The 20,923-nt window shown below is 45.0% G+C and overlaps 1 protein-coding gene across 3 annotated transcripts in view; it reads left to right on the top strand.

The window, feature by feature from the left end:
• FSTL4 (follistatin like 4) overlaps nt 1–20,923 on the top strand; it is a 424,691-nt gene that overhangs the window by 385,088 nt on the left and 18,680 nt on the right. For 2 of the 3 annotated variants that reach the window (XM_073010695.1, XM_008014411.3), the window contains exons 9-13: nt 6,382–6,543; nt 6,916–7,050; nt 7,998–8,024; nt 11,329–11,447; nt 14,798–14,947. In XM_073010695.1, coding sequence (XP_072866796.1) covers nt 6,382–6,543; nt 6,916–7,050; nt 7,998–8,024; nt 11,329–11,447; nt 14,798–14,947 — 593 coding nt within the window. The remainder of the gene's footprint in view (nt 1–6,381; nt 6,544–6,915; nt 7,051–7,997; nt 8,025–11,328; nt 11,448–14,797; nt 14,948–20,923) is intronic. The other variant, XM_008014412.3, reaches the window with a different exon arrangement.

Here is a 20,923-nt window from a genome sequence, read left to right on the forward strand (position 1 = left end):
ATGGTTGGTGTTTCCCAAAGACAGTGGGCCTTTGTGTTATGGATGCAAATGTTTTCACTTGAAGGTTCTCAAATTTAAGAGAAAATGAGGCTGGTGTGGTGGCTCACGCCTAAAATCACAGCACTTTGGGAGGTTGAGGCTGGATCGCTTGAGCCCAAGAGTTCGAGCCCAGCCTGGCCAACATGGTGAAACCCTGTCTCTACAAAAAATACAAAAATTACCCATGTGTGGTGGCATGTGCCTGTAATCCCAGCTATTTGGGAGGCTGAGGCATGAGAATCGTTTGAACCCGGCAGGTGAAGTTTGCAATGAGCTGAGATAGCACTGCTGCACTCCAGCCTGGGCAACAGAGGGAGACTCTATCTCAAAAAAAAGGGAGAAAATGAATGTGTGTGCCTAGGATATATTAATTTCACATTATTTTTAATGTGTGGATTAACACAAAAGGAAAAGAGATCAGGGCCAAAGGAAAGAGTTGGGTCTCTGCCATGTTGCCAGCAGAGAGCTTGGTCTCTGCCTTTCCTGGCAGGGCCCCAGGAACTTCACACACCCACATAGACGCTCCCTGTCCACACTGTTCCATCCTCCTGGCGGAAGGCTGGATTCAGAGCTCCAGCACGGGTAGGAGCTGCCCAGAGCTGGCTCTAACTTCGAGTGTGGACAACGCTTCAGGGCGTTTTCAAGGAGAAAAATGGGGCATAATTGAGAGAGAAACTGGGATAAAGAGAAGGGTTTTTTTTTCCAAGGTAGGAGAAATAGAATCATTATGTGGGCTAACAGGAAAAATCCAGTAGAAAAGGGGACCAGGATGCAGGAGTGAAAGGCGTGGGAGCTATGTCCGAGCGGGGGTGGTGTCTAGGTAGTAGGTGGGCGTGACATGAGAATGGTCTGAAAGTGGCAACGAGGGCCCAGGAGGACTCCTACCCCACCTCCCACCCTAGTGGTACCAAGAGAAAGGGGCTGCCTCTGAAGCTGCTGCAGGAGAAGCTGCATCCTCAGGAGGAAGCCAGGTTTCCATTGGCGCAAGAAGGTGAAGGAGCGCTCATAGAAGAGTCTGAGGATGTGGGAGATGTTGCTAGTGACAGCACATGAGTTCCAGAAGGCATAACAGAAGGTTCTGGGGAGGAGGGATGCCCCAGAGGCCTAGGCTTCTTGTGGAGATTGGCATGATCTGGGATAAGGGGCAGGAGGAGAAGAGGCCTAATGATCCCCAGTAGAGAGTTGGGGCAAAACTGGGGAGACACAGGGGCACCAGAGCTGGAGCAGACACATCTGAGGCTCCCTCTTTAGTGCTGCTGAAGGGCTGGAGGCCAGTGGGGAGTCATCTTACCTGCTTGGGCTCAAAAAACCCTCAAGACCAGCAGAGTGGGCATCTCACTCTAGGTACATGTGAGCCATTTTTTTGCCCCTGCTAATGGAGACCCAGGTGTCTTGCATTTAGTCTTTTTTTTTTTTTTTTTTCTGACGGAGTCTGGCTGTGTTGCCCAGGCTGGAGTGCAGTGGTGCAATCTCAGCTCACTGCAAGCTCCACTTCCCAGGTTCACACCATTCTCCTGCCTCAGCCTCCCAAGTAGCTGGGACTACAGGCACCCGCCACCACACCCAGCTAATTTTTTGTACTTTTAGTAGAGACAGGGTTTCACCGTGTTAGCCAGGATGGTCTTGATCTCCTGACCTCGTGATCCACCTGCCTCGGCCTCCCAAAGTGCTGGGATTACAGGTGTGAGCCACCGCGCTCGGCCTAGTCATGTATTTTTAAGTGAATGATTCATTCCACATCCTTGACTTGCAGTCAGGTTTCATTTTGTTCTAGAACACTGGCAGGCACTTCAGTTCAAAATTAGCCCTGAATTGGTCTGGGAGAGCTTCCAAGTCAGGACTGACTCAGGGTCTCCCTTGGAACCTGTTAGGTAAATGCACATCCTCCAGCCCCATCTCACATCTTAGGAATCAGACACTCGGGGGGAGCCCAGCATTGTGCTTTACCAAGCTCCCGCCATGTGCCCTCTGTGCAATTCATGTGGGTCTGCAGGATTCCTATCAGAGGCCAGGGCTGAGGCCCAGGCCAGTGTCCAGCACTGGTGCTGGCCACCTCACTGAGGGGCCGGTGTACCACCCACCATACAGGGGCAAGCTGATTCCTTAAGTTTCCAGTTCACCGGACAAGCCCACCACCAGTAAAAGGACAGGCACTGCAGACATCAGGAAGCACTTCCGGGGTGAACTGAGAGTGTGGAGCCTAGTCCCTATTCTGACAATTTTCTGGGACCACTGTCCCCATGCTCCCAAAGCTCCCTCTGGAAGTGATTGTCTCACTCATGGTTAATTCTTGAATCACCTCCCCCAGACAGAAAGCTCCATGAGGGTAGGGCCTGAGGCTGTCTCACCCACTGCTGTGTGCGACATGCCTGACACTTGGCTGGCATTTAGTAAACTTTGGCTACACAGTATTGAATTGACAGCTTTGTAAAATGCAGCAAGATCATTAAGGTGGTGCCACACTCAGAAGGCCCTTAGCTTTTCCGTGGTCCTCTCTCCCTCCACCCCACTTTGCAACATTTGCCAAACTTTGTAATATCTGGTATAGCAAAATACAATCACTCTCCTTTTTCAAAATTTCCTCAGCTGTTCTTGCATATTTTTTCTTCTAAATTCAGAATTGTTTTGTCAAGCCCCTACCAATTGATTTTTTTTTTTAAGACAGGGTCTCCCTCAGTTGCCCAGGTTGGAGTGCAATAGCATGATCTAGGCTCACTGCAGCTTCAACTTCCCAGGCTCAAGCAGTCCTCCCATCTCAGCCTCCCAAGTAGCTGGGATTACAGGTGCATGCCACCATATCTGGCTAATTTTTTGTATTTTTGGTAGAATCAGGGTTTCACCATGTTGCCCAGGCTGGTCTTGAACTCCTGGACTCAAGCGATCCGCCCACCTCAGCCTCCCAAAGTGCTGGGATTACAGACATGAGTCACTGCACCTGGCACCTACCAAATGATTTTTTAATTGGAGTTAAACATATGGCTTAATTTTGAATTTGTTTCCTAACGATATTAAGTCTTTCTACCCAAGAACATCTCTCTTCAACTATCCAAGCCTTTTTTAATATTGTCAGTGAAGTTTTATTGTTTTCTTCATTGACTTCCATTATATTTTCTGTCTGGCCATTGCTGGTGTATAAGCAAACTGTTAATTTTGTACGTTTTGGTACTGGCCTCTTTATGTACCAATTAATCCTTATAGCTTTATTGGTGCAGTACCTGGATATAGCCACATGTCATTTTTCTCCACCTTGGTACTATTTGTACCTCTCATTCCTTGCCTTCCATTGACAACATCCAGCATGACATTGGGAGTCTGGTATTGCCTCCCTTCCTTTGTCCTTCTTCTGTTTTCCCAAATTAATGTTTCACCATTTGAAAAAGAATGGTGCCGTTTCTTCTTTTTATAGAGATATTCTTCATTGCATGAAGAAAATATCATTCTGTTCCTATTTTATTGAGAGTTTTCCTCCAAGAAATTGATTTTGAACTTTTTTCAAAGGGCCTTCTAGTGTCTAACAAGAGAATCGAATGGTTTTTCTCTTTGACTTCGGAATGATTAATGGTAGATTTCCTAATAGCCATTGAAATATATTACCCTTGCCCATAGTATGTTCTTTTAATACCATGCTAGATTTGACTTGTCGATATTTTACTTAGAATTTTGGTGTATCTTGTCCTAAGTGAGATCAGTCTGTAGTCTTTTTTGCATTCTCTGCCAGGTTCTGGTGTCCAGGTTATGCTACCTTCATGATGTAATTTGGAACATCTTCCCTGTTCTATGCTCTAAGAATTATTCATTCCTTAAATGAATGAAGGAATTATCTGAAAAAACTTGTCAGAATGCCTTTTGAGTTAGTACTACTTTACGGTTGTTTCAAATATTCTCCCCTTAATTCAATTCTGGTACTTCCAAGTTTCCTTTTTTATTTGTATTATTATTATTTGAGAGAGGTTCTTGCTGTGTCACCCAGGCTGGAGTGCAGTGACGTAATCATGACTCACTACAGCCTCGACCTCCCGGGCTCAAGGGATCCTCCCACCTCAGTCTCCTGAGTAGCTGGGACCAGAGAGGTGTGTGCCACCACACCTGACTAATGTTTGTGTGTTGATAGAGACGGGGTTTTGTCATGTTGCCCAGGTTGGTCTCGAACATGTGGATTCAAGGGATCCGCCCACCTTGGCCTCCCAAAGTGCTGAAATAATAGGCATGAGCCACCATACCTGGTCTAAAGTTTCCTTTTAAATGATCCGTTTCATTGAGACTTTCACATTTATTACCAATAATTGAATATTCTCATATTTTTTAATCCCCTCTGTGTTCTTTTTCTATTTTTACATTGATCAAACATCCCAGGAATTTAGTTGTTTTGTTGGGTTTTACAAACAGCTCTTAGATTTTTTTTTTTTTTTTTTTTTTTTTTTTTTAACCAGTTCTGCTCTTCAGCTTTCTGGTTGATTCATTCATTTTTGCTTCTGTCTCCACTGATGATTCTTCTACTTTATTTAAGTTTACTCTGTGGTTGCCAGGCAGGCTTGTAGAAATAGACAGTGATCTAGTAAGAACCCAAGCTTATTAACCCCAGGTCCTGGCCATTCCTACTCTAGAACTCTGGTGGCTCTACCCTACCACCTTCTCCAACCACCCCCCAGACCAGTACTCCAGGTTCTATCTCTGTGTTCCTGAATTCCGACCAAAATTCTATCTATTCAAAGGGAACCCCACTCCTCCCTCTACCCAAGGCAAGGTGTAGGGAAGTTTGTTTCTTTCCTCTTTGGATCAAACAGGGGTCAGAGAAGAGAGCTACACATTTCTGTTGGAAGCAGTCCTCCAGATGTGCCTCCACTGGAGCTCCGTGGACCTCCTCCATCCTTAGTGGCCTGACTTGTGACAGGCTTTTCTGCCACTCCCTGGCATTCTCCCCCAGAGCTTAAAACAAAGAAAAACTGAGGCGAGGACTCCGACTTTATTGTTTTGGGTCTCTGTGTGGTTTGGTATTGGGTGCTCTGAGCTCATGTTATTGTCACAGCTTTGGGCCATTGGATGGGATTGTCTCCCTTGGCGGTTGTCCATTTAGCTTTCACCCCTGCCCCCAACTGTGTCCCACAGACAAGAGAAGACTTGAAATTCAGACTGAGTTGATGGAATTATGAGCAGCCCCTGAGGAGCTGTGACAGGAGCTACAGAGTTCATTTCTCACAGTGAGGCAGTGGAGTTTTTCTTTTATCCTCTGCCCACCCCACGAGTCACAAAAATTCTACCCCACTCAGGTCCCGGGATCCACACCATTGCCTGTTTCTACATAAGTACCAATTTGTTCTATGCTCTGGTCCCAAGAAAAACCAAAAAAAAATCTCAGTTCTAAAGTACTGGATGCTTTCTTTTACTGAACAACAGGGACTTCCAGATGACTCTAGGAAAATGTAGCTGTCCACTTCAAGAAGAATCCATCTCCCCCATCTCCAGGGGCAGTGTGTTTAGTTTAGTTTAGTTTAATATGCAGGTATGTTTACATCTCACAAATCCTTTTTGAAAGTGTGTAAAGTAAAAGGTATAGCTAATGAAGAACCCTCAATTCCACTAAAAATGATACTTATTTCCTGGACCCAAAGCTAGGGGTAGGAGGGAAGACCCTCATTGCTTCTTCCAGGTCCCTCCCCACAGCCACACTGGGTAGGGCCAGAGCTCTGTGGAGGGTGTGGAGCCTTGCCCACCCATGCTTGTCTGGTGAGTGGGCAGGGTCACACCCCCAACCCTGAACTTGACTGCCAGGGCCCATGGCTGAGTCACTTCAAGCTGAGGAGGGCACACCTGGCCTTTCACCCATGTTCCGGGGGTTGAGAAGTGGAGAAATGAAAATGATCCACTGGAAAATGAATGGACTTCCCCAGAACAGAGGCCCTGCCAGTCAGTGCCATAAGTGTTTTGTGATACATTTCCTGCAAAAAATTAACCCCCCTATCCAATGGTTTTCTGATAACAAAGGGAATATATCTAAATTTTATTCATCTTATTCAGAAATAAATTTCAGTGACTGCTGCTCTTTACATGTAGCAGCTGAACAGCATTAAATATTTGGATGGCCTTCTGATCGTATTTAGAATAATGATGAAAGCCATGAGTCATAGGGTACAAAGTCTGACATGTTTATTGTCTGCAATCCATTTTTACAGCCCTTTCTTTTAGAGCTAGAGTTGCTAGACAGGATTATTGTAAGCTGGTTAAACACAGAACTCCAGTCACCTCTTGGGTTCACCCCCTCTGGAGCAGGTCTCAGGTTGGACCACAGGCCCAAGTCCAGGTCAGGGCCATCTCTTTCTCACCAGCACTGACTCTCACCCACAGTGCCGCCAGTCATCCGCGTCTATCCAGAGAGCCAGGCACAGGAGCCCGGAGTGGCGGCCAGCCTGAGATGCCATGCCGAGGGCATTCCCATGCCCAGAATCACTTGGCTGAAAAATGGCGTGGATGTCTCAACTCAGATGTCTAAACAGCTCTCCCTTTTAGGTAAGAACTGCCCTTGGTAGACATCTATGTGATGTTCCCATTCAAATCCAACTGAGACTCCAGGAATGGAAATGAGAAGTATAATTTGTTTCTAAGTCAGACAGGTTAGGAATGAACAGATGGCTCCCAAATTTCCCTGTTATCTGGGCTCACACAGGTCTTTTTGAGCTTTCTGAGAGCAATAATGAGAAGCTGTCACTCGGGTCCAGCTCACCCTCAGTGCATTTCAGATGTGCCAGCCCTTCCTGGGCATATGATCAGGGCTGCTGGCTGCCCAGGGGCTGGGCAGCCCTAACACTCTCATAGCCCCGTAAAGGAAAGTGAGGGCGTCTCCAGCTGAGCAGTCCACCCTGAGCACTGTCCTTTCTGCAGCCAATGGGAGCGAACTCCACATCAGCAGTGTTCGGTATGAAGACACAGGGGCATACACCTGCATTGCCAAAAATGAAGTGGGCGTGGATGAAGATATCTCCTCGCTCTTCATTGAAGACTCAGCTAGAAAGACCCGTGAGTCGACACTTGCATTTATGCTTCTGAGCTGGCTGAGGGGTGTTGGGTGGCAAAGGAGGGCACCAGTTGACCAGGGCCACAGCTGCCAACCATGAGTCCGTGAAGACAGGGACTTCATATCCCTCTGTGCATAAAGCTGGAATCAGAGGGCACCCAGAGGTGAGCAGGCCTTCCCTGGCAACCTAGACAGCTCTGAAAACAGACAGGGAGACTCCCTGGACAGCAGACAGAGCCCAGGAACACAAGGAAACCCAAATAGTGGAGTCCCAGCTCTGCTTTTTACTTGCTGTATCCCTGAACCTCTGCCCTTCATCCACAAAATCACTAACACTATCCGCCCACCAGGTACTGATGTCCCACAGGGGCTCAGAACCTGGCCTATGCACACATGCACACCTTTGGGAGTGTGGTAGCCTTTACGCTAGGGATTCGGCCCATCGGTGTGCTAAGTGTGCTCTCCTCATAACCACTGCTCCCCAGGTAGGCCTGCAGGTGTGATTTCATAGACGTGGGTGTTGATCATGGTCAAAGGCTCCCGGCTTAAGCCACTTTCATCAAAGTAGATAATCAGAAGTATTTCACATGGTCATCCTAGGAGAATCCTAGTTGAAAGTCATTTCTCCTGGTGGTAGTCCAGGAAATCTGGGAGAGATGTTGCTTACTCTTGATCATCCATAGAATGTGAGAAATTCCGTTAGCTTCTGTGGTCCTGGGGCATGATTTCAAAGATTTACTTAGGAATCAAAAGTGTCTGGAGACCTGAAAGCATTTGTTCATGTCCAGAGCTTCCCCCAAGATACTGTTCCTAGGGCAGATTCTGTAAGTGATGGACTAGGTACCAGGATCTTCATAAATGGAATCACTACAGTAAAAGTTTGATACTGCTTTCTTCTTTTTCCTTTCCTCCCTCACATTCCTGCTTTCCTCATTCTCTGCTGCTCCAGTTGCAAACATCCTGTGGCGAGAGGAAGGTACCAAGCTTCATTGTTTTGTGTCATGCTTGTGATCACATGTGTGTGGTTCTGTGATGGGTCATCTTTCCGTGAACTGCCATCAGGTTTCCCACACGCAAAGCAGCCCTACAAGTATGGGAGCAGGAAGTCAGTGTCAAGTTCAAGTGGCATATGCATTGAATCAAATTTAAAATGTACCCATGTCTTAAATGAGAAATTTTTAAATGCAAAGCTTTCATTGAAAGTGGCTTGTAACCTCCGCTGAAGCAGAACAGTTGGCAGGGGTTCCTGGTTGGATGTGGGCCTTAAATTTTTTTCCAGTAGCTGACTGGTGTTGAATTTAGTGCTTTGCTTATCTTGTGTGGTTTAAAAACGACAAAAGTTGTCAATCTCTACTAGATAGTCACCGTACCTTAAATATGCTTTGATTAAGGAAATGCGGAGGACAAAAGCTGCCATAATTTCTGCCAATGTATATTTTTTAATGTATAGATTTTCAGAAATATATTTATCAAACAAATCTTTAGTAAGTTGAGCCATATGAAATTGCCATTTTTGTGCATCATAGTGGTCTAATATTGACAATTTCATATGACTCAAAATATAGTGGGCACATGTGGGAGCTGGTGGCAGAGCCTGAGTCACTGTGTGGGGTACAGATACGTGCCCGGGTCCCTGTCCCCACAAACAGATAAAAGTCCAGATCCCCTTGTGCCAACTCATTCTTTAGCTCAGTGGGCAGCAGCAGGAGGTACCCTGTGATTGATGGGTTAAGCACAAAATCTCCCTGTTTGAAAACCAAGACATTTCCCATCTCATTTTTTCCTCAAGAACTTCACACAGTGTTACCTGCAGTCTGGCATATGAATGCAGACACATACTCAGAACAATTTCCTGAACGTCAGGCACTAAAGCTGACACGATAAGTCTGGGAACAAAACAAAGGCAGAGCCCAGAAAATGAGGAACTGCTGTCAATAGCAACAGTTGCTGATCACGGCGGTCCCTTAGGCTCTCATGGCTGCTGAACGAGCAGCATCTAGGTTGAGATGCACAGTCACTCAAGTGTTTAAGAGGTGGTGTTTTGCTAAGGGGAGGTTACTACAAAGGGTCTCAAGTTTCAGAAGTAGAGACCTGCCAAGAATGCAAGAGGCCCTGTGGGATGTGAAATCAGCTGTAAAGACCCAAGTGCCCACTAAAGACCCACAGCCGCCTTGGGGCATAGGGTTGGTAGGTATATTGAACAATTGAGCAGTGAACAAATTCCATCCTGCCTGGGTAGCTAGATGCTTGTACCCTTCACTACTGAAAGTCGAGGTCTGGAAATAGGGATAGGGAGCCAAAATGAAGAAGCCAGCAGGCCTCAGGGGACACTTAAGTCTCAATAGGAGAAATGAGATGAGAACAGACAAAAGCAAAAACAGCTCCTTCAGGCCCTGTTAGCAGAAGCTACACTCAGGCAGCTTCCAGGGAGCTGGATCAGGCAGCTGGGTATCCCGCGAAGTCAATTATTTGTTGAATGACTGTTTGTTGAGCCTCATATTCCAGGGCCGACTGTGAGTAAGGCCGAGGCACTGCACTCAGCCCGGCATGTAGCTATAGCCACAAACCCCATGTGGGCTCTATTATGCTTTCAGTCTTATGTTGGTTCTTCCAGCTACCAATTTTCCAAGCAGCCTTGGGTGGCGGTTCCTGGAGTTTGTGGCTTAGCGGGGACTTTGACCCCCTCTGGCCCCTAGGTTTGAGTGGAAGTAGTTTGCCAGATGAAAGAGGACAGAAAAGAAGTTCCTGTTGTGGGTGAGAGAGATGGGGTCAGAGCAGGTGTGTGCTGGAGTGCTGGCTCCAAACACCAAGATGCTGTGGAGCTAAGACCAGACTCTTGGCAGGAGGTGAGCTTCATCTGACTTTCAAGAAATAGGCTGCCCAGTGCCCCAGATTCCCCAGGGATTGCTTATGGAGAGCTATGATGGGTACTCCCTGGTGTTCCCAGCTTCTGAGAGGCTGGCTTCCAGCTGCTTCTGCTGGCAGGAGCCCTCCTGCCCAGAGCCTGACTCAGCACAGGCGCTGGAGGCGGCTGCGGGTTATCATAGAGTCAGCCCCTTGTTCAACAGCAAGGACCACCCACATTAATGCCTCTGGGTTGCCAAGGACCCAAGGCCCAGAAAACTGCCTGCAGAGTTGTTGGAAAAAAGTAAAACAGTGATTCCTGTGTTATTGTTTTCTAACTCACTAAAAACTTGCCCAGATAGTCCATTAAACCAGCATACCAGTTTTCTCAGCATGCTTAAAAAAAAAAAAAAACTAGAAAAGAGATTTTTCTACATGTTTACCCTAGAATTTATAGAGATCTTAATGTTCTAGATTTAAAAGAAATGAAGAAAGAAAGGGAAAGGGGAAAGAGAAATGAGGAGACAGAAAAACAGGGAGAAGGAAAGAGGGAAGGAACACTCTAGAGCTTACATCTCTTTTTACCTTGTTTCCCCTTTATAGAGACAGAATGAGGGACAGAGGCCAGAAGGCAGGGCCCAGGATCTAGCCCCAGCTCTGGCACAGAGACGGGTAGCCTCAGACAAGCCCCTTTCCCTCCTTGGACCTCAGTTTGTCTTTAAAATAAGGAGGCTGAGCTAACTGGTCCCCAAGGCCCCTTCTCAGCCAGTTTGCTTGGACCCTCTCCCCAGACAGCCACAGCCCTGGGCCGGGGTCAGGGCAGGCAGGGGGGCATGACTGGAGTGTAGGCTCTGCTGCCTGGCACGGGCTGCCACAGAGAAACAAGGGTGGCGGGGACGGGGGCAGAAGTCAGAGTAAGCTGTCTGGAAAGAGGGGTTGGCCAGCACAGCCAGGACAAAGTTTGGGCAAAGGGCAGCATTCTTAGGACTCCACATTCCAGGAAGTGACACTGTACATACACGGGTTTAAAAAATCAGATGAAAGCCTTTGCTGCTTTGGCATCCACTGATCCATCCTGATGTGACTAGTATATAATGAACAATCAAGGGAGGCTTTCCCTTTCAGAACAGGAAAGGTCAAATGTATGTCAAAACCAAGGCTTTTATCTGAAAACCTGTGGCCAACCCTAGATGACTTAGGGCAGCTGTACATAGCGTGTGACATGCTTTACTGATTCATCGTCCTGGGGGCCCTCTCTGCACCCATCCAGCTACGAGCTGGCTGCTCATTCTACCCCACCCTGACCAGGAATTGCATCTCGTGCCTGCACCAGATGCATCCACGTGGCCGGTTTCTTGTGTGTTCAATGCTGCGTGTGACCCTGCCCAGGGGCCAACTGCTTGAAGGGGCATGCCCATTCCATTTGCTCCTCCCAGGCCTCAGCGTGGGAAACATGTTCTATGTCTTCTCCGACGACGGCATCATCGTCATCCATCCTGTGGACTGTGAGATCCAGAGGCACCTCAAACCCACGGAAAAGATTGTCATGAGCTATGTAAGTATCTGTGCCTGGGGCGGCTTCTACATCATACACAGGCAAAATCCTAAAAGTCCATCTTTAACCAGGCATGCCATTTGATTTCTAAAATTCCATTTGCTATATGTGTTGTGGTTTCAAATTTTTTCCCAGGCTAAGAGAGGAATAGAGGAGGCCGAGAATTTACAACTCTCATTCCTTCATCCAGAAGCCACTTCTCTGCACTGAGCCTCAGGTGAGGCCCAGGCGGTACAAATGGGTTCCTGGCCTCCAGAAATTCATAGTCAAATGATGGAGACAGCAATGTGAACAGACAGCTGCCAAACAGGTGTCTTCTCAGTGGCCTTCAGGAAACTAAGGCCAGGTAGAAAATAACGATGGAACATTCAGTGGGCAGAGGCAGGAGAGATGATTGCTGATAGCAGATCCAGGAAAGCCCTTCCAGGATAGCCTTAGGAGGCCTGCCCCAGGGCTATAGCCCCCACACCAGGCCTCTGTTCCTCTGGCTTGTTTCCCACTTGGCCTTGTGGGATACCCTGAGCTCCTTGAGGATAGGACTATAGTGTTGAAGCCCAAAGGGTCATGTCAAGCCCCCATCTGCCTTCCCCTTGAGGATACACACAGTGTGTCCTCAGTTGTACACAATAACTGTGCACAATTCACTCAGTGAATAGTTATGGACTTGGAGCCCATGGAGGAAGCGGGCTTGGCCCAGGCAAGTTCCTAAAGCATTGCTGTGCTGGCTATTGGTATATCTCAGGCTGTTCCATTTCTCACATTTGTGGCTTTGGGAAAAGCTGTTTTCCAGGCTGTTTAATTTGAGTTAATTATTTTTTAGAAGTGTTATTTCCCATCAATGTTCCTTCCATGTATTAATAACAGCTATGAAACCAGTTAGAGTTCTAGCAATTAGGTTTAAATAATTGCACTCCATCACATTGGCACACATTTCTCATATAGTTGTAATAACCCAACCTGTAACTTGGAGGGACTCTCTCAAATCCTAACCGGGATTCAGTTTTCCTGGATAAGAAGCTAGACACAAGACACAGAGGTCCTGAAGGTGTTTCAGGCAACATAAGACTGTGGTGAGCTGGGGAACAATCCCAAAGAACGATTTTTGCATCTAGAAACTGCTCAAACACCTAACGAGAGTTACAATGGGACAAGCCTCTTCCTGAAGGGCTGGTGAGTAGGAGATTGGCGCATCCCACGTCAGCCCTCTCTGCTGGCTTAGATGTCTACATTTTCCAGAAAGAAGCAGTGTGATGTAAGAACATGGGCTTCAGAGTCAGGCAGACCTGGGTTCAAATCCCACCTCTGTAGACTAAGTAGCTTTAGAAAAGTTACCTAGCCTTTCTAAGCCGCAGGTGTCTCATAGGCAAATTGGGGTTATGTAAGGATTAAATATGAGAACAAGAGTAAAAGGAGACTGGTTTCAATGCTATTGCAGTCACCTAGGAGAGAAATGGGGGTGGCATGAGAGAACTAAGCAGGAGCTGGAGAAGAAGGTTCTGAGATAAAGACAGATCTGGGTGCCATTAGCATGTGAGTGTTGGCCAAATGGGACAGACAAGGGCGGGTACAAGTGATTTGAGATGGGCATTTAGAACAGAACCCTGGGGTCACCAACAGTTCAGGGACAGGCAGACTAACAAGAAACACAAAGAAGATTGAGACAGAGTTGGGCCACAGTCATGAGGAAAACCATGAGACTGTATGTCATGTAAGACAAGTGAAAAGAAGGTCCCCTTTTTCACTCATTTATTCTGTCAACAAATACATTTTAAGCACTGACTGTGTGCCAGGCACTGTACTAGGTGCTAATTATACAGCAGTGAACCAAAGACCTGCCCTCAAGGAACTTACAATCTAGTGAAGGAGGAAAGACTGTGCGCAGGTAGACAAATGAATGTAGAAAGTCAAGTGGTAAATGAAAAATGCAGCCAGTAAGAGAGTAAGGGTGGAAGGAGAGCTGAGATAGATGAGGTCAGAGAAGACCTCCCAATAAGGTGACACTAAGCAGAGACCTGAAGGAAATGAGAGAATAAACCCTGTAGATATCTGGGGAAGAACATTCCAAGCAAAAGAAACAGCCAAGGCAAAAGCCCTGGTGCAGGAGAGCAGCATGATTGAGGAATGCTGAACATGCCCATGGCGTGGAGTGGGGTGGGAAAGAGAAAAGCAGGAGACCAAATGCAGAGGGCCTTGTAGGAAAGACTTGGGATTTTATTCTGTTCAAGAAAGAATGTTATTGGGAGTGAGGGGGAATTGAGAAAGATGAGTCACATGATCTGACTTTAATTTTATCATGATCCCTGTGGCTGCTGTGTCAAGAACAGGTTGGGAGGCTACGGTGGAACCCAGGAGCATATCCAGATGCTATAGCAGTCACCTGAGTGGCAGGTAGCATGGCTTGAGCCAGGGTGATGAAGCAGAAATGGTCAAAGCCTATTTCTGGATATATTGTGAAGGTAAAGCTGAAATGACTTGTGAGACATTGGATAGGGCCTGAGGTTAGAGGCATCAAGGATGGCCTTTCACTAGATTGTAAGGTTTTAGCCTATGGAAGTAAAATAGCACAATTGCCAGGTTTTCAGTAGAATGAGCAAGATTAGGAAGTAAAATTAAGAGTTGATTTTGAACAACCAAGTGGAGCTAGGCAGTTGGTTATTCAAGTCTGGAGTTCGGGGAAGAGGCCTGAGCTAAAGGTATGAATTGGGTATGAATTGTGAGCACATAGACTGTGTTTAAAGCCATAGGTTTCAATGACAGTAACAAGGGGGTGGATTTTAGAGAAGAAAGAAACAAGAAAGAACCCTGGACATGCTAGCATATAGAGATCAGCACACTGAGCAGAGTCCAGCAACAGAGGATCAGCCACCAAGGGAGGATGGAGGAGAGGGAACAGAGGGCGAGTCAACACAGGTTTAACGTAATAAGTAAGGAGTCCATGTTGACCTCTGGGAGAAAATGTCAACTCAGGACTAGAGCCAGAGTGTTAAGGAGCATGTGAGAGGTAGGAAGTGGAGAAAGAATATAGGCAACTCTTTCAGAAGTTTGGCCATGAACAGAAGTTTTTAAAATGAGGATGAGGAGAGGGAGAAGGTAGCATACAGAATAGAAGAACATGGACCTGGAAGCTGCTAACTGAGCAGGTGCAAAGGGAGTTTTAGCCCCAAAAGATTAAAGGAATGTTAAGTGAGAAGTTGGTGATGTGGGAGGGCTTGGGTGCTCTGTTCTATGGATCCAAAGGATTCTAAGGGAGGGGAAGAAAGGCACAGAGGAGAATCAGGGGAGAGGGTACCTAGAGATGTTGGAGGGAAAGGGCAATTAAGAAGATACATGACAGCCTATCTCTTTTGCAGGAAGAAATCTGTCCTCAAAGAGAAAAAAATGCAACCCAGCCCTGCCAGTGGGCATCTGCAGTCAACGTCCGGAACCGGTACATCTATGTGGCCCAGCCAGCACTGAGCAGAGTCCTTGTGGTTGACATCCGAGCCCAGAAAGTCCTACAGGTACACCTCTTTAATGGAGTGAGGAAAACTTCAAATTCTAGGGCACAGCCTGCCACATTCTTCTTTGCTTTCTTCATACTCCCCAGCTCCTGTGCCAACCGGTCAGACTGAAGCAGGGAAAGATTCATGTGTAATTATTCAATAAGTATTGATTATCTACTATGTAGGGAAACAGCCATGAATGAGCAATAATGTCCCTAGAACTCATATTCTAGTTGGGGAACAGACCATAAATGAGAATTTTAGAGAACTGTAAGTAATAAGGACTATGAAAATCCAGGTTCAAAGCAAAAGGGGAACTGGAAGACTATTTTCAATTGGCCTTCTCCCTCAAGGTGAATGAGATGCCAGGTAGGACTGAGACTCTGATAGCAGGCAGAGTGGTGAGTGGGTAGAGTGGGAGGATGAAGTCAGGCCATGCAAGGGCCCACTCACACAGGGCCTCAGAGGCCAGTCGGGAGCTAGAACAAAGCCCAAAGTGAGGACATTTCAGTGAGAAAGTTGCAGAAGGGCTTTCATCAGGGGATTGATCCAATCTGACTTAGATCTTTAAAGAATCAACCTGGTGGATGTGTTAACAAACAGGGACCGGGTGTGGTGGCTCACACCTATAATCCCAGCACTTTGGGAGGCTGAGGAGGGCGGATCACCTAAGGTCAGGAGTTCAAGACCAGCCTGGCCAAGGTGGGGAAACCACGTCTCTACTAAAAATACCAAAAAAAAAATAGCCAGGTGTGGTTGCGGGTGCCTGTAATCCCAGCAACTCAGGAGGCTGAGGCAGGAGAATCACTTGAACCTGGGAGGTGGAGGCTGCAATGAGCCGAGATCACGCCACTGCACTCCAGCCTGGGCAACAGAGCGAGACTGTCTCAAAAGAACAGGAAGATGAAGCAGGGATCTGGTCTGATGTAATCCAGGCAAGAGATGACAACGGCAGTAGGGGTGGTGAGAAATGATAAGTTTCTTGACGTATTTTAACCATGAAGCCTGAAAGACTTTCTGATAGATTCTTTCTGACAGATAATATAAGGCTTGAGAGAAAAAGGATTTAAGTTGTCTTTTAACTTAAGCAACTGTAGAAGGGTGATGCCATTTACAATGTGTGGTAGGCTAAATAATAGCCCCCAAGATGTCCACATCCAAATCTGCAGAACCTATGGATGTCACCTTATATAGCAAAAGGGACTTTGCAGATGTGTTTAAATTAAGGATTTTTAAATGAGATTATCCTGGATTACCTGGATGGGCCCTAAATGCAATCACAAATGTCCTTATAAGAGGGAGGCAAAGAAAAATTTGACTGCATAGATGAAAAGGGTAATGTGAAAACTGAAACAAGATGCTGAATTGCTGGCTTTGAAGATGGGATGAAGGGGCCAGAAGCCAAGGGATACAAGAAATGCAGCTCTGGAGACTGGAAAAAGGCATGGAACCATAATCTCCCCTAGAGCCTCTAGAAGGAGCACTGGTTTCCATTGATTTTGGCTTTCTGGTCTCCAGAACTGTAAGAGATTTGTTTTGAGCCATCAAATCTCTAGTAATTGGTTACTGCAGCAATATGAAACTAATACACTACAATAGAAGAGACTTCGCGCAAGGCAGGGAGCAGATTGGGGGGTGATTTAAGTTTAAAATACTGTTAGATGTGTAAGTAGAGAAGTCAAGTAGCACTTAAATAAACAGGTCTGGAGTCAAAGGAGAGGCCTAAGCTAGAGATATCGATTTGGGTATCGTCACCATATGAACTGTATTAATCCAGAAAACTGGATGAAATCATCAAGAGGTGGTATAGACAGAGAAGAGGTCAAGGTTGGAGGCCTGAGGTACTCCAAGATTTAAAGATTAGTAAGGGGAGAAGAAACCAACAAAGGAGACCAAGGAGGAGTAATCTGAAAGATAGGAAGAAAATTAGGAGAAAGAGATATTCTTAAAGCTAAAAGAAGAGTGTGTTTCAAGGGAGAGTTATGCTGTTATGAGCATGTGCATGTTATGAAGACTGAGGACTGACCACTGGATATGGTACCATAGAGTTGTGGATCACCTTGGCAGGAACAGATCGAATGATGGTGGAATGCAAGCCTGCTGGAGTGGATTCAAGTTAGAATTGTAGGTGAGGAAATGGAAATGGTGAATACAGGCAATCATATGGAAGGGTTTTGCTGTAAAGGTGAGTAAATGTAAGGAAATGAGGCAATGCCTGGAAGGGAATGCCAAAATAACTTTTTTAAAGTCGATGACATTACAACATTGTATGCTACTGACAATAACTACTCCTATAGTTCTTCTTTCCTGCATCCTCATCCTACATTGACTGTAGGCAGGAGTCAGTGAAATCCAAAGCACACAAGTGGAGATCTAGCCCCAGATAAAAATCACATTCTTTCATTATAACAGGAGGAAATGGAATATCTTACAAGTACAGGCACAAGTACAAATAGGTGATGCAATGGGTGGTAGTTAGATGAACTTTTTTTTGAGTTGCTTTTTCTCAGTCAAGCCTGGAGGTTTGAAGAGAGAGATAAAAGTTGAACATGAGACTGAATTGGCCAGGCAAATATGATAGGACTGCTGGGCAACAATGAGGGCCCACTTAAGAATTGTGGGTATAAATTTAAAGTAAGACCAGTGAGCAGAGTTGTATATTTTCAACAATGCTCAGTTTCCCCAGTAAAGGCTTGTTATATGAAGAAAGTTGGAAGTAGCCAGGGTCGTGTTTCTCTTGGCAAATATAATGGGACATGTTGCAGCTGTCTCTGTTATTGATTCCCCTGGCCGGAGAACATACTCTGAATAATTTCAATCCTTTGAGATTTATTGAAGCTTGTTTTATGACTGAGCTTATGATCAATTTTGGTAAATGTTCCATGTGCACTTTAAAAGAATGTGCATTCTGATGTTAGATATGGTATTCTATATATGTGTCAATTATATCTACTTGGTTCATTGTCTTGTTCAGATCTTCTATCCTTGGGGATTTTCTTGTCTGCTTAGTCCATCAGCTGCAGAGAGGTATATTAACATCTTCCACTATGGTTGTACTTTATTTCTCAAAGTTCTATCCATTTTTGCTTTGAAATTATATCATTTTCCTTTTATTTTTATAAAATATCCCTCTTTATCTCTGGTAATGCTGCTTGCCTGAAAATCTATTGTCTAACACTAGTGTAGCTAAATCAGATTTATTTTAATTAGTGTTCTAATGGTATAATGTTTCCATCTTTTTAACTTTCAACCTTTCTGGGTCATTATACTTAAGGTCCTTTTCTATAAAGCCATGTGTAGTTGAGTTTTTATCTAATTTAATCATCTTAGTCTTTTACTTGGAGTATTTGATCCATTTATGTTTAATGTAATTAATTATATTATTGATTTTTATCTACTATATTACTTTTGTTATTTGACCTACCTGTTTATGTTGCTTTTTTCTCCTTTTTGCTTTCTTGTGGATTTGTCAAACATTTTTATTATTCTGTTGTTGATGATGCACTCTTGTTAACATCGTTATGATTATAACATGCATCATTGCATCAATACAGTCTCATACAAATTGTTACTTAATATCCCCAATAATGCTAGAACCATGAAACACTTCAACTCCTTCCACCCTCCTCCCCCTTACTTTTGCACTGTAGTGGTAATGAATTTTAATTCCTGAATAGGTCTAACACCAACTTTGCTTGAAGATCTGTTGGAAACAGATTCTCACAGTTTTTCTTTTCAAATATCTTTACTTTCTATTTCTCAGGCCAGGTGTGGTGGCTCAAGCCTGTAATCCCAGCACTTTGGGAGGCCAGGGCAGGTGGATCACCTGAGGTCAGGAGTTTGAGAGCAGCCTCGCCAACATGGTGAAGCCCATCTCTACTAAAAATACAAAAATTAGCCGGGCATGGTGGTGCAGGCCTGTAATCCCAGCTACTAGGGAGGGTGAGGCAGGAGAATCGCTTGAACCTGGGAGGCAGAGATTGCAGTGAGCCGATATTGCACCAGCCTGGGTGACACAGGGAGGCTCCGTCTCAAAGAAAAAAAAACAAATATCTTTACTTTCTATTCTTCACTGAGTACAGAATTTTCACTGAGTACAGAATTCTATGTTGGCAATTCTTTTCTTTCAGCATTTCAAGCTATCATTTCATTATCTTCAGTTATTTTTGTTGATAGGTCAACTGTCAGTCTTATTTTTGCTATTTTAAAGGTGCTGTATCATTTTTCTCTACTTTCCAGATTTTTCTCTGTGGTCTTTAGCAGTTTATCATGTGTGTACATATGGTATTCTTTGTGTTTATTATGATTTGGGATTTACAAAGAATATGTATATTTCTTGAATATGTATATTGATATATTTCAAAAGATTGAAAAAATGTCAGCCATTATTTTTTCAAATATTCTGCTGCCTCGTTCTCTCTCATTTCTTTAGGAACTCTGTTTAAAAGAAAAGTTAGGCAGGGTGTGGTGGCTCACGCCTGTAATCCCAACACTTTGGGAGGCTGAGGCAGGCGGATCATGAGGTCAGGAAACTGAGACCATCCTGGCTAACACGGTGAAACCCCATCTCTACTAAAAATACAAAAAAAAATTAGCCAGGTGTGGTGGCAGGCGCCTGTAGTCCCAGCTACTCGGGAGGCTGAGGCAGGAGAATGGCATGAACCCGGGAGGCAGAGCTTGCAATGAGCCAAGATTGTGCCACTGCACTCCAGCCTGGGCAACAGAGTGAGACTCTGTCTCAGGAAAAAAAAAAAAGAAAAGTTAGGACTTTCCATTGCGTCCCACATGTCTCTTTCTGCTTCAATTTGGGTATGTTCTATCAACCTATCTTCTGTTTCTAATAAAGCTTTTAATGGCAAATACTCTATATAGAAAATTACACTTTCCTCTGCTAAGCAGAGAGAATACAGACTGAGTTGCAGCTTCTGTGGGGCTAGGGCTCAGCCTGCCTCTGATTTGCCCCTAATCCTAGGGATTGTTCGCCAGGATCAGATCTCTTGCCTGCCATAGCCTTGCTGCTCAGTGCATTGAGACTGTAAAAAAATTCTGTCCTGAATTTAAATGATTTTTGGTTTAAGTTCTCCAGACTCCTGCTCCATACCACCTCAGAATGAGAGAATGAAATCCAATGGGAGAAGGTTAAGCAGAAAGGAGAGAGAATAGCTAAAGTCCAAACTTGAAGGAAGTTTTCCTATAAAGAGGGAAAACTAACAGGATAGCTGGAAGAGAATGTGTTGTCAAGATGGTATCGTTACTGATGGATTAGGAAGCTTTGGATAGAGGAAGACAGTGTCAGGTGCCAAAGCCTTTGGTGAATGAAGAGAAGCTGACAGGAACAAATATAGGTAGCTGGAGGCTACAAAGGACTTGGGGTATGTAAAGTCTAGAAAATAAAAACAGCTTCTACTTAAGGCTCAGGAGACAAGGGTTTTTAATTAAAGCAAGATAGTAAAAGGAGACTTCAAAGATGGTGATGAGTGGAGAAGAGATATATTTCAGCAGGGTGGGAAAAATCAGGAGTTCAATTCTGTATACATTAGGTTGAGATCATCAACAGATGAATGAATTCTAGAGTCATCAGAGTATAGGGAGTTATTAGAAGCCATGGCATTCCAGTAAAAGGAGGTAGAGAGAAGACAGTCAAAGATGAAGTCAGAATGAAGAGGAGAAGCCAGGAAGTTGGGAGGCCACCTGATGTAATGAAGGGTATGTAAGGGTTTAATCATATGGAATCTTACTGAAATGTCAAATAGGATTACAAAATGATCTCTGAATTTGGCATGAATTCAGAAACTTGGTGAAAGTGAGTTAAGGAGAAATGCTGACTTCTTTACAAAAGTTTTGGCCAATGAAGGCAGAGATGATGCAGTTTTTCTCCCCCACATTGGAAAGACTAGAATACTAGAATATGGGTGGGTGAAATAAAACAAAGTATAAGTTATGGTGGCTGAGGTGGGGAGGAGGAAAAGATCATTGAAACCAAGAAGGAACTAA

The sequence above is a fragment of the Chlorocebus sabaeus genome, chromosome 23, assembly GCF_047675955.1.
Source record: "Chlorocebus sabaeus isolate Y175 chromosome 23, mChlSab1.0.hap1, whole genome shotgun sequence".
Classification (NCBI taxonomy): domain Eukaryota; kingdom Metazoa; phylum Chordata; class Mammalia; order Primates; family Cercopithecidae; genus Chlorocebus; species Chlorocebus sabaeus.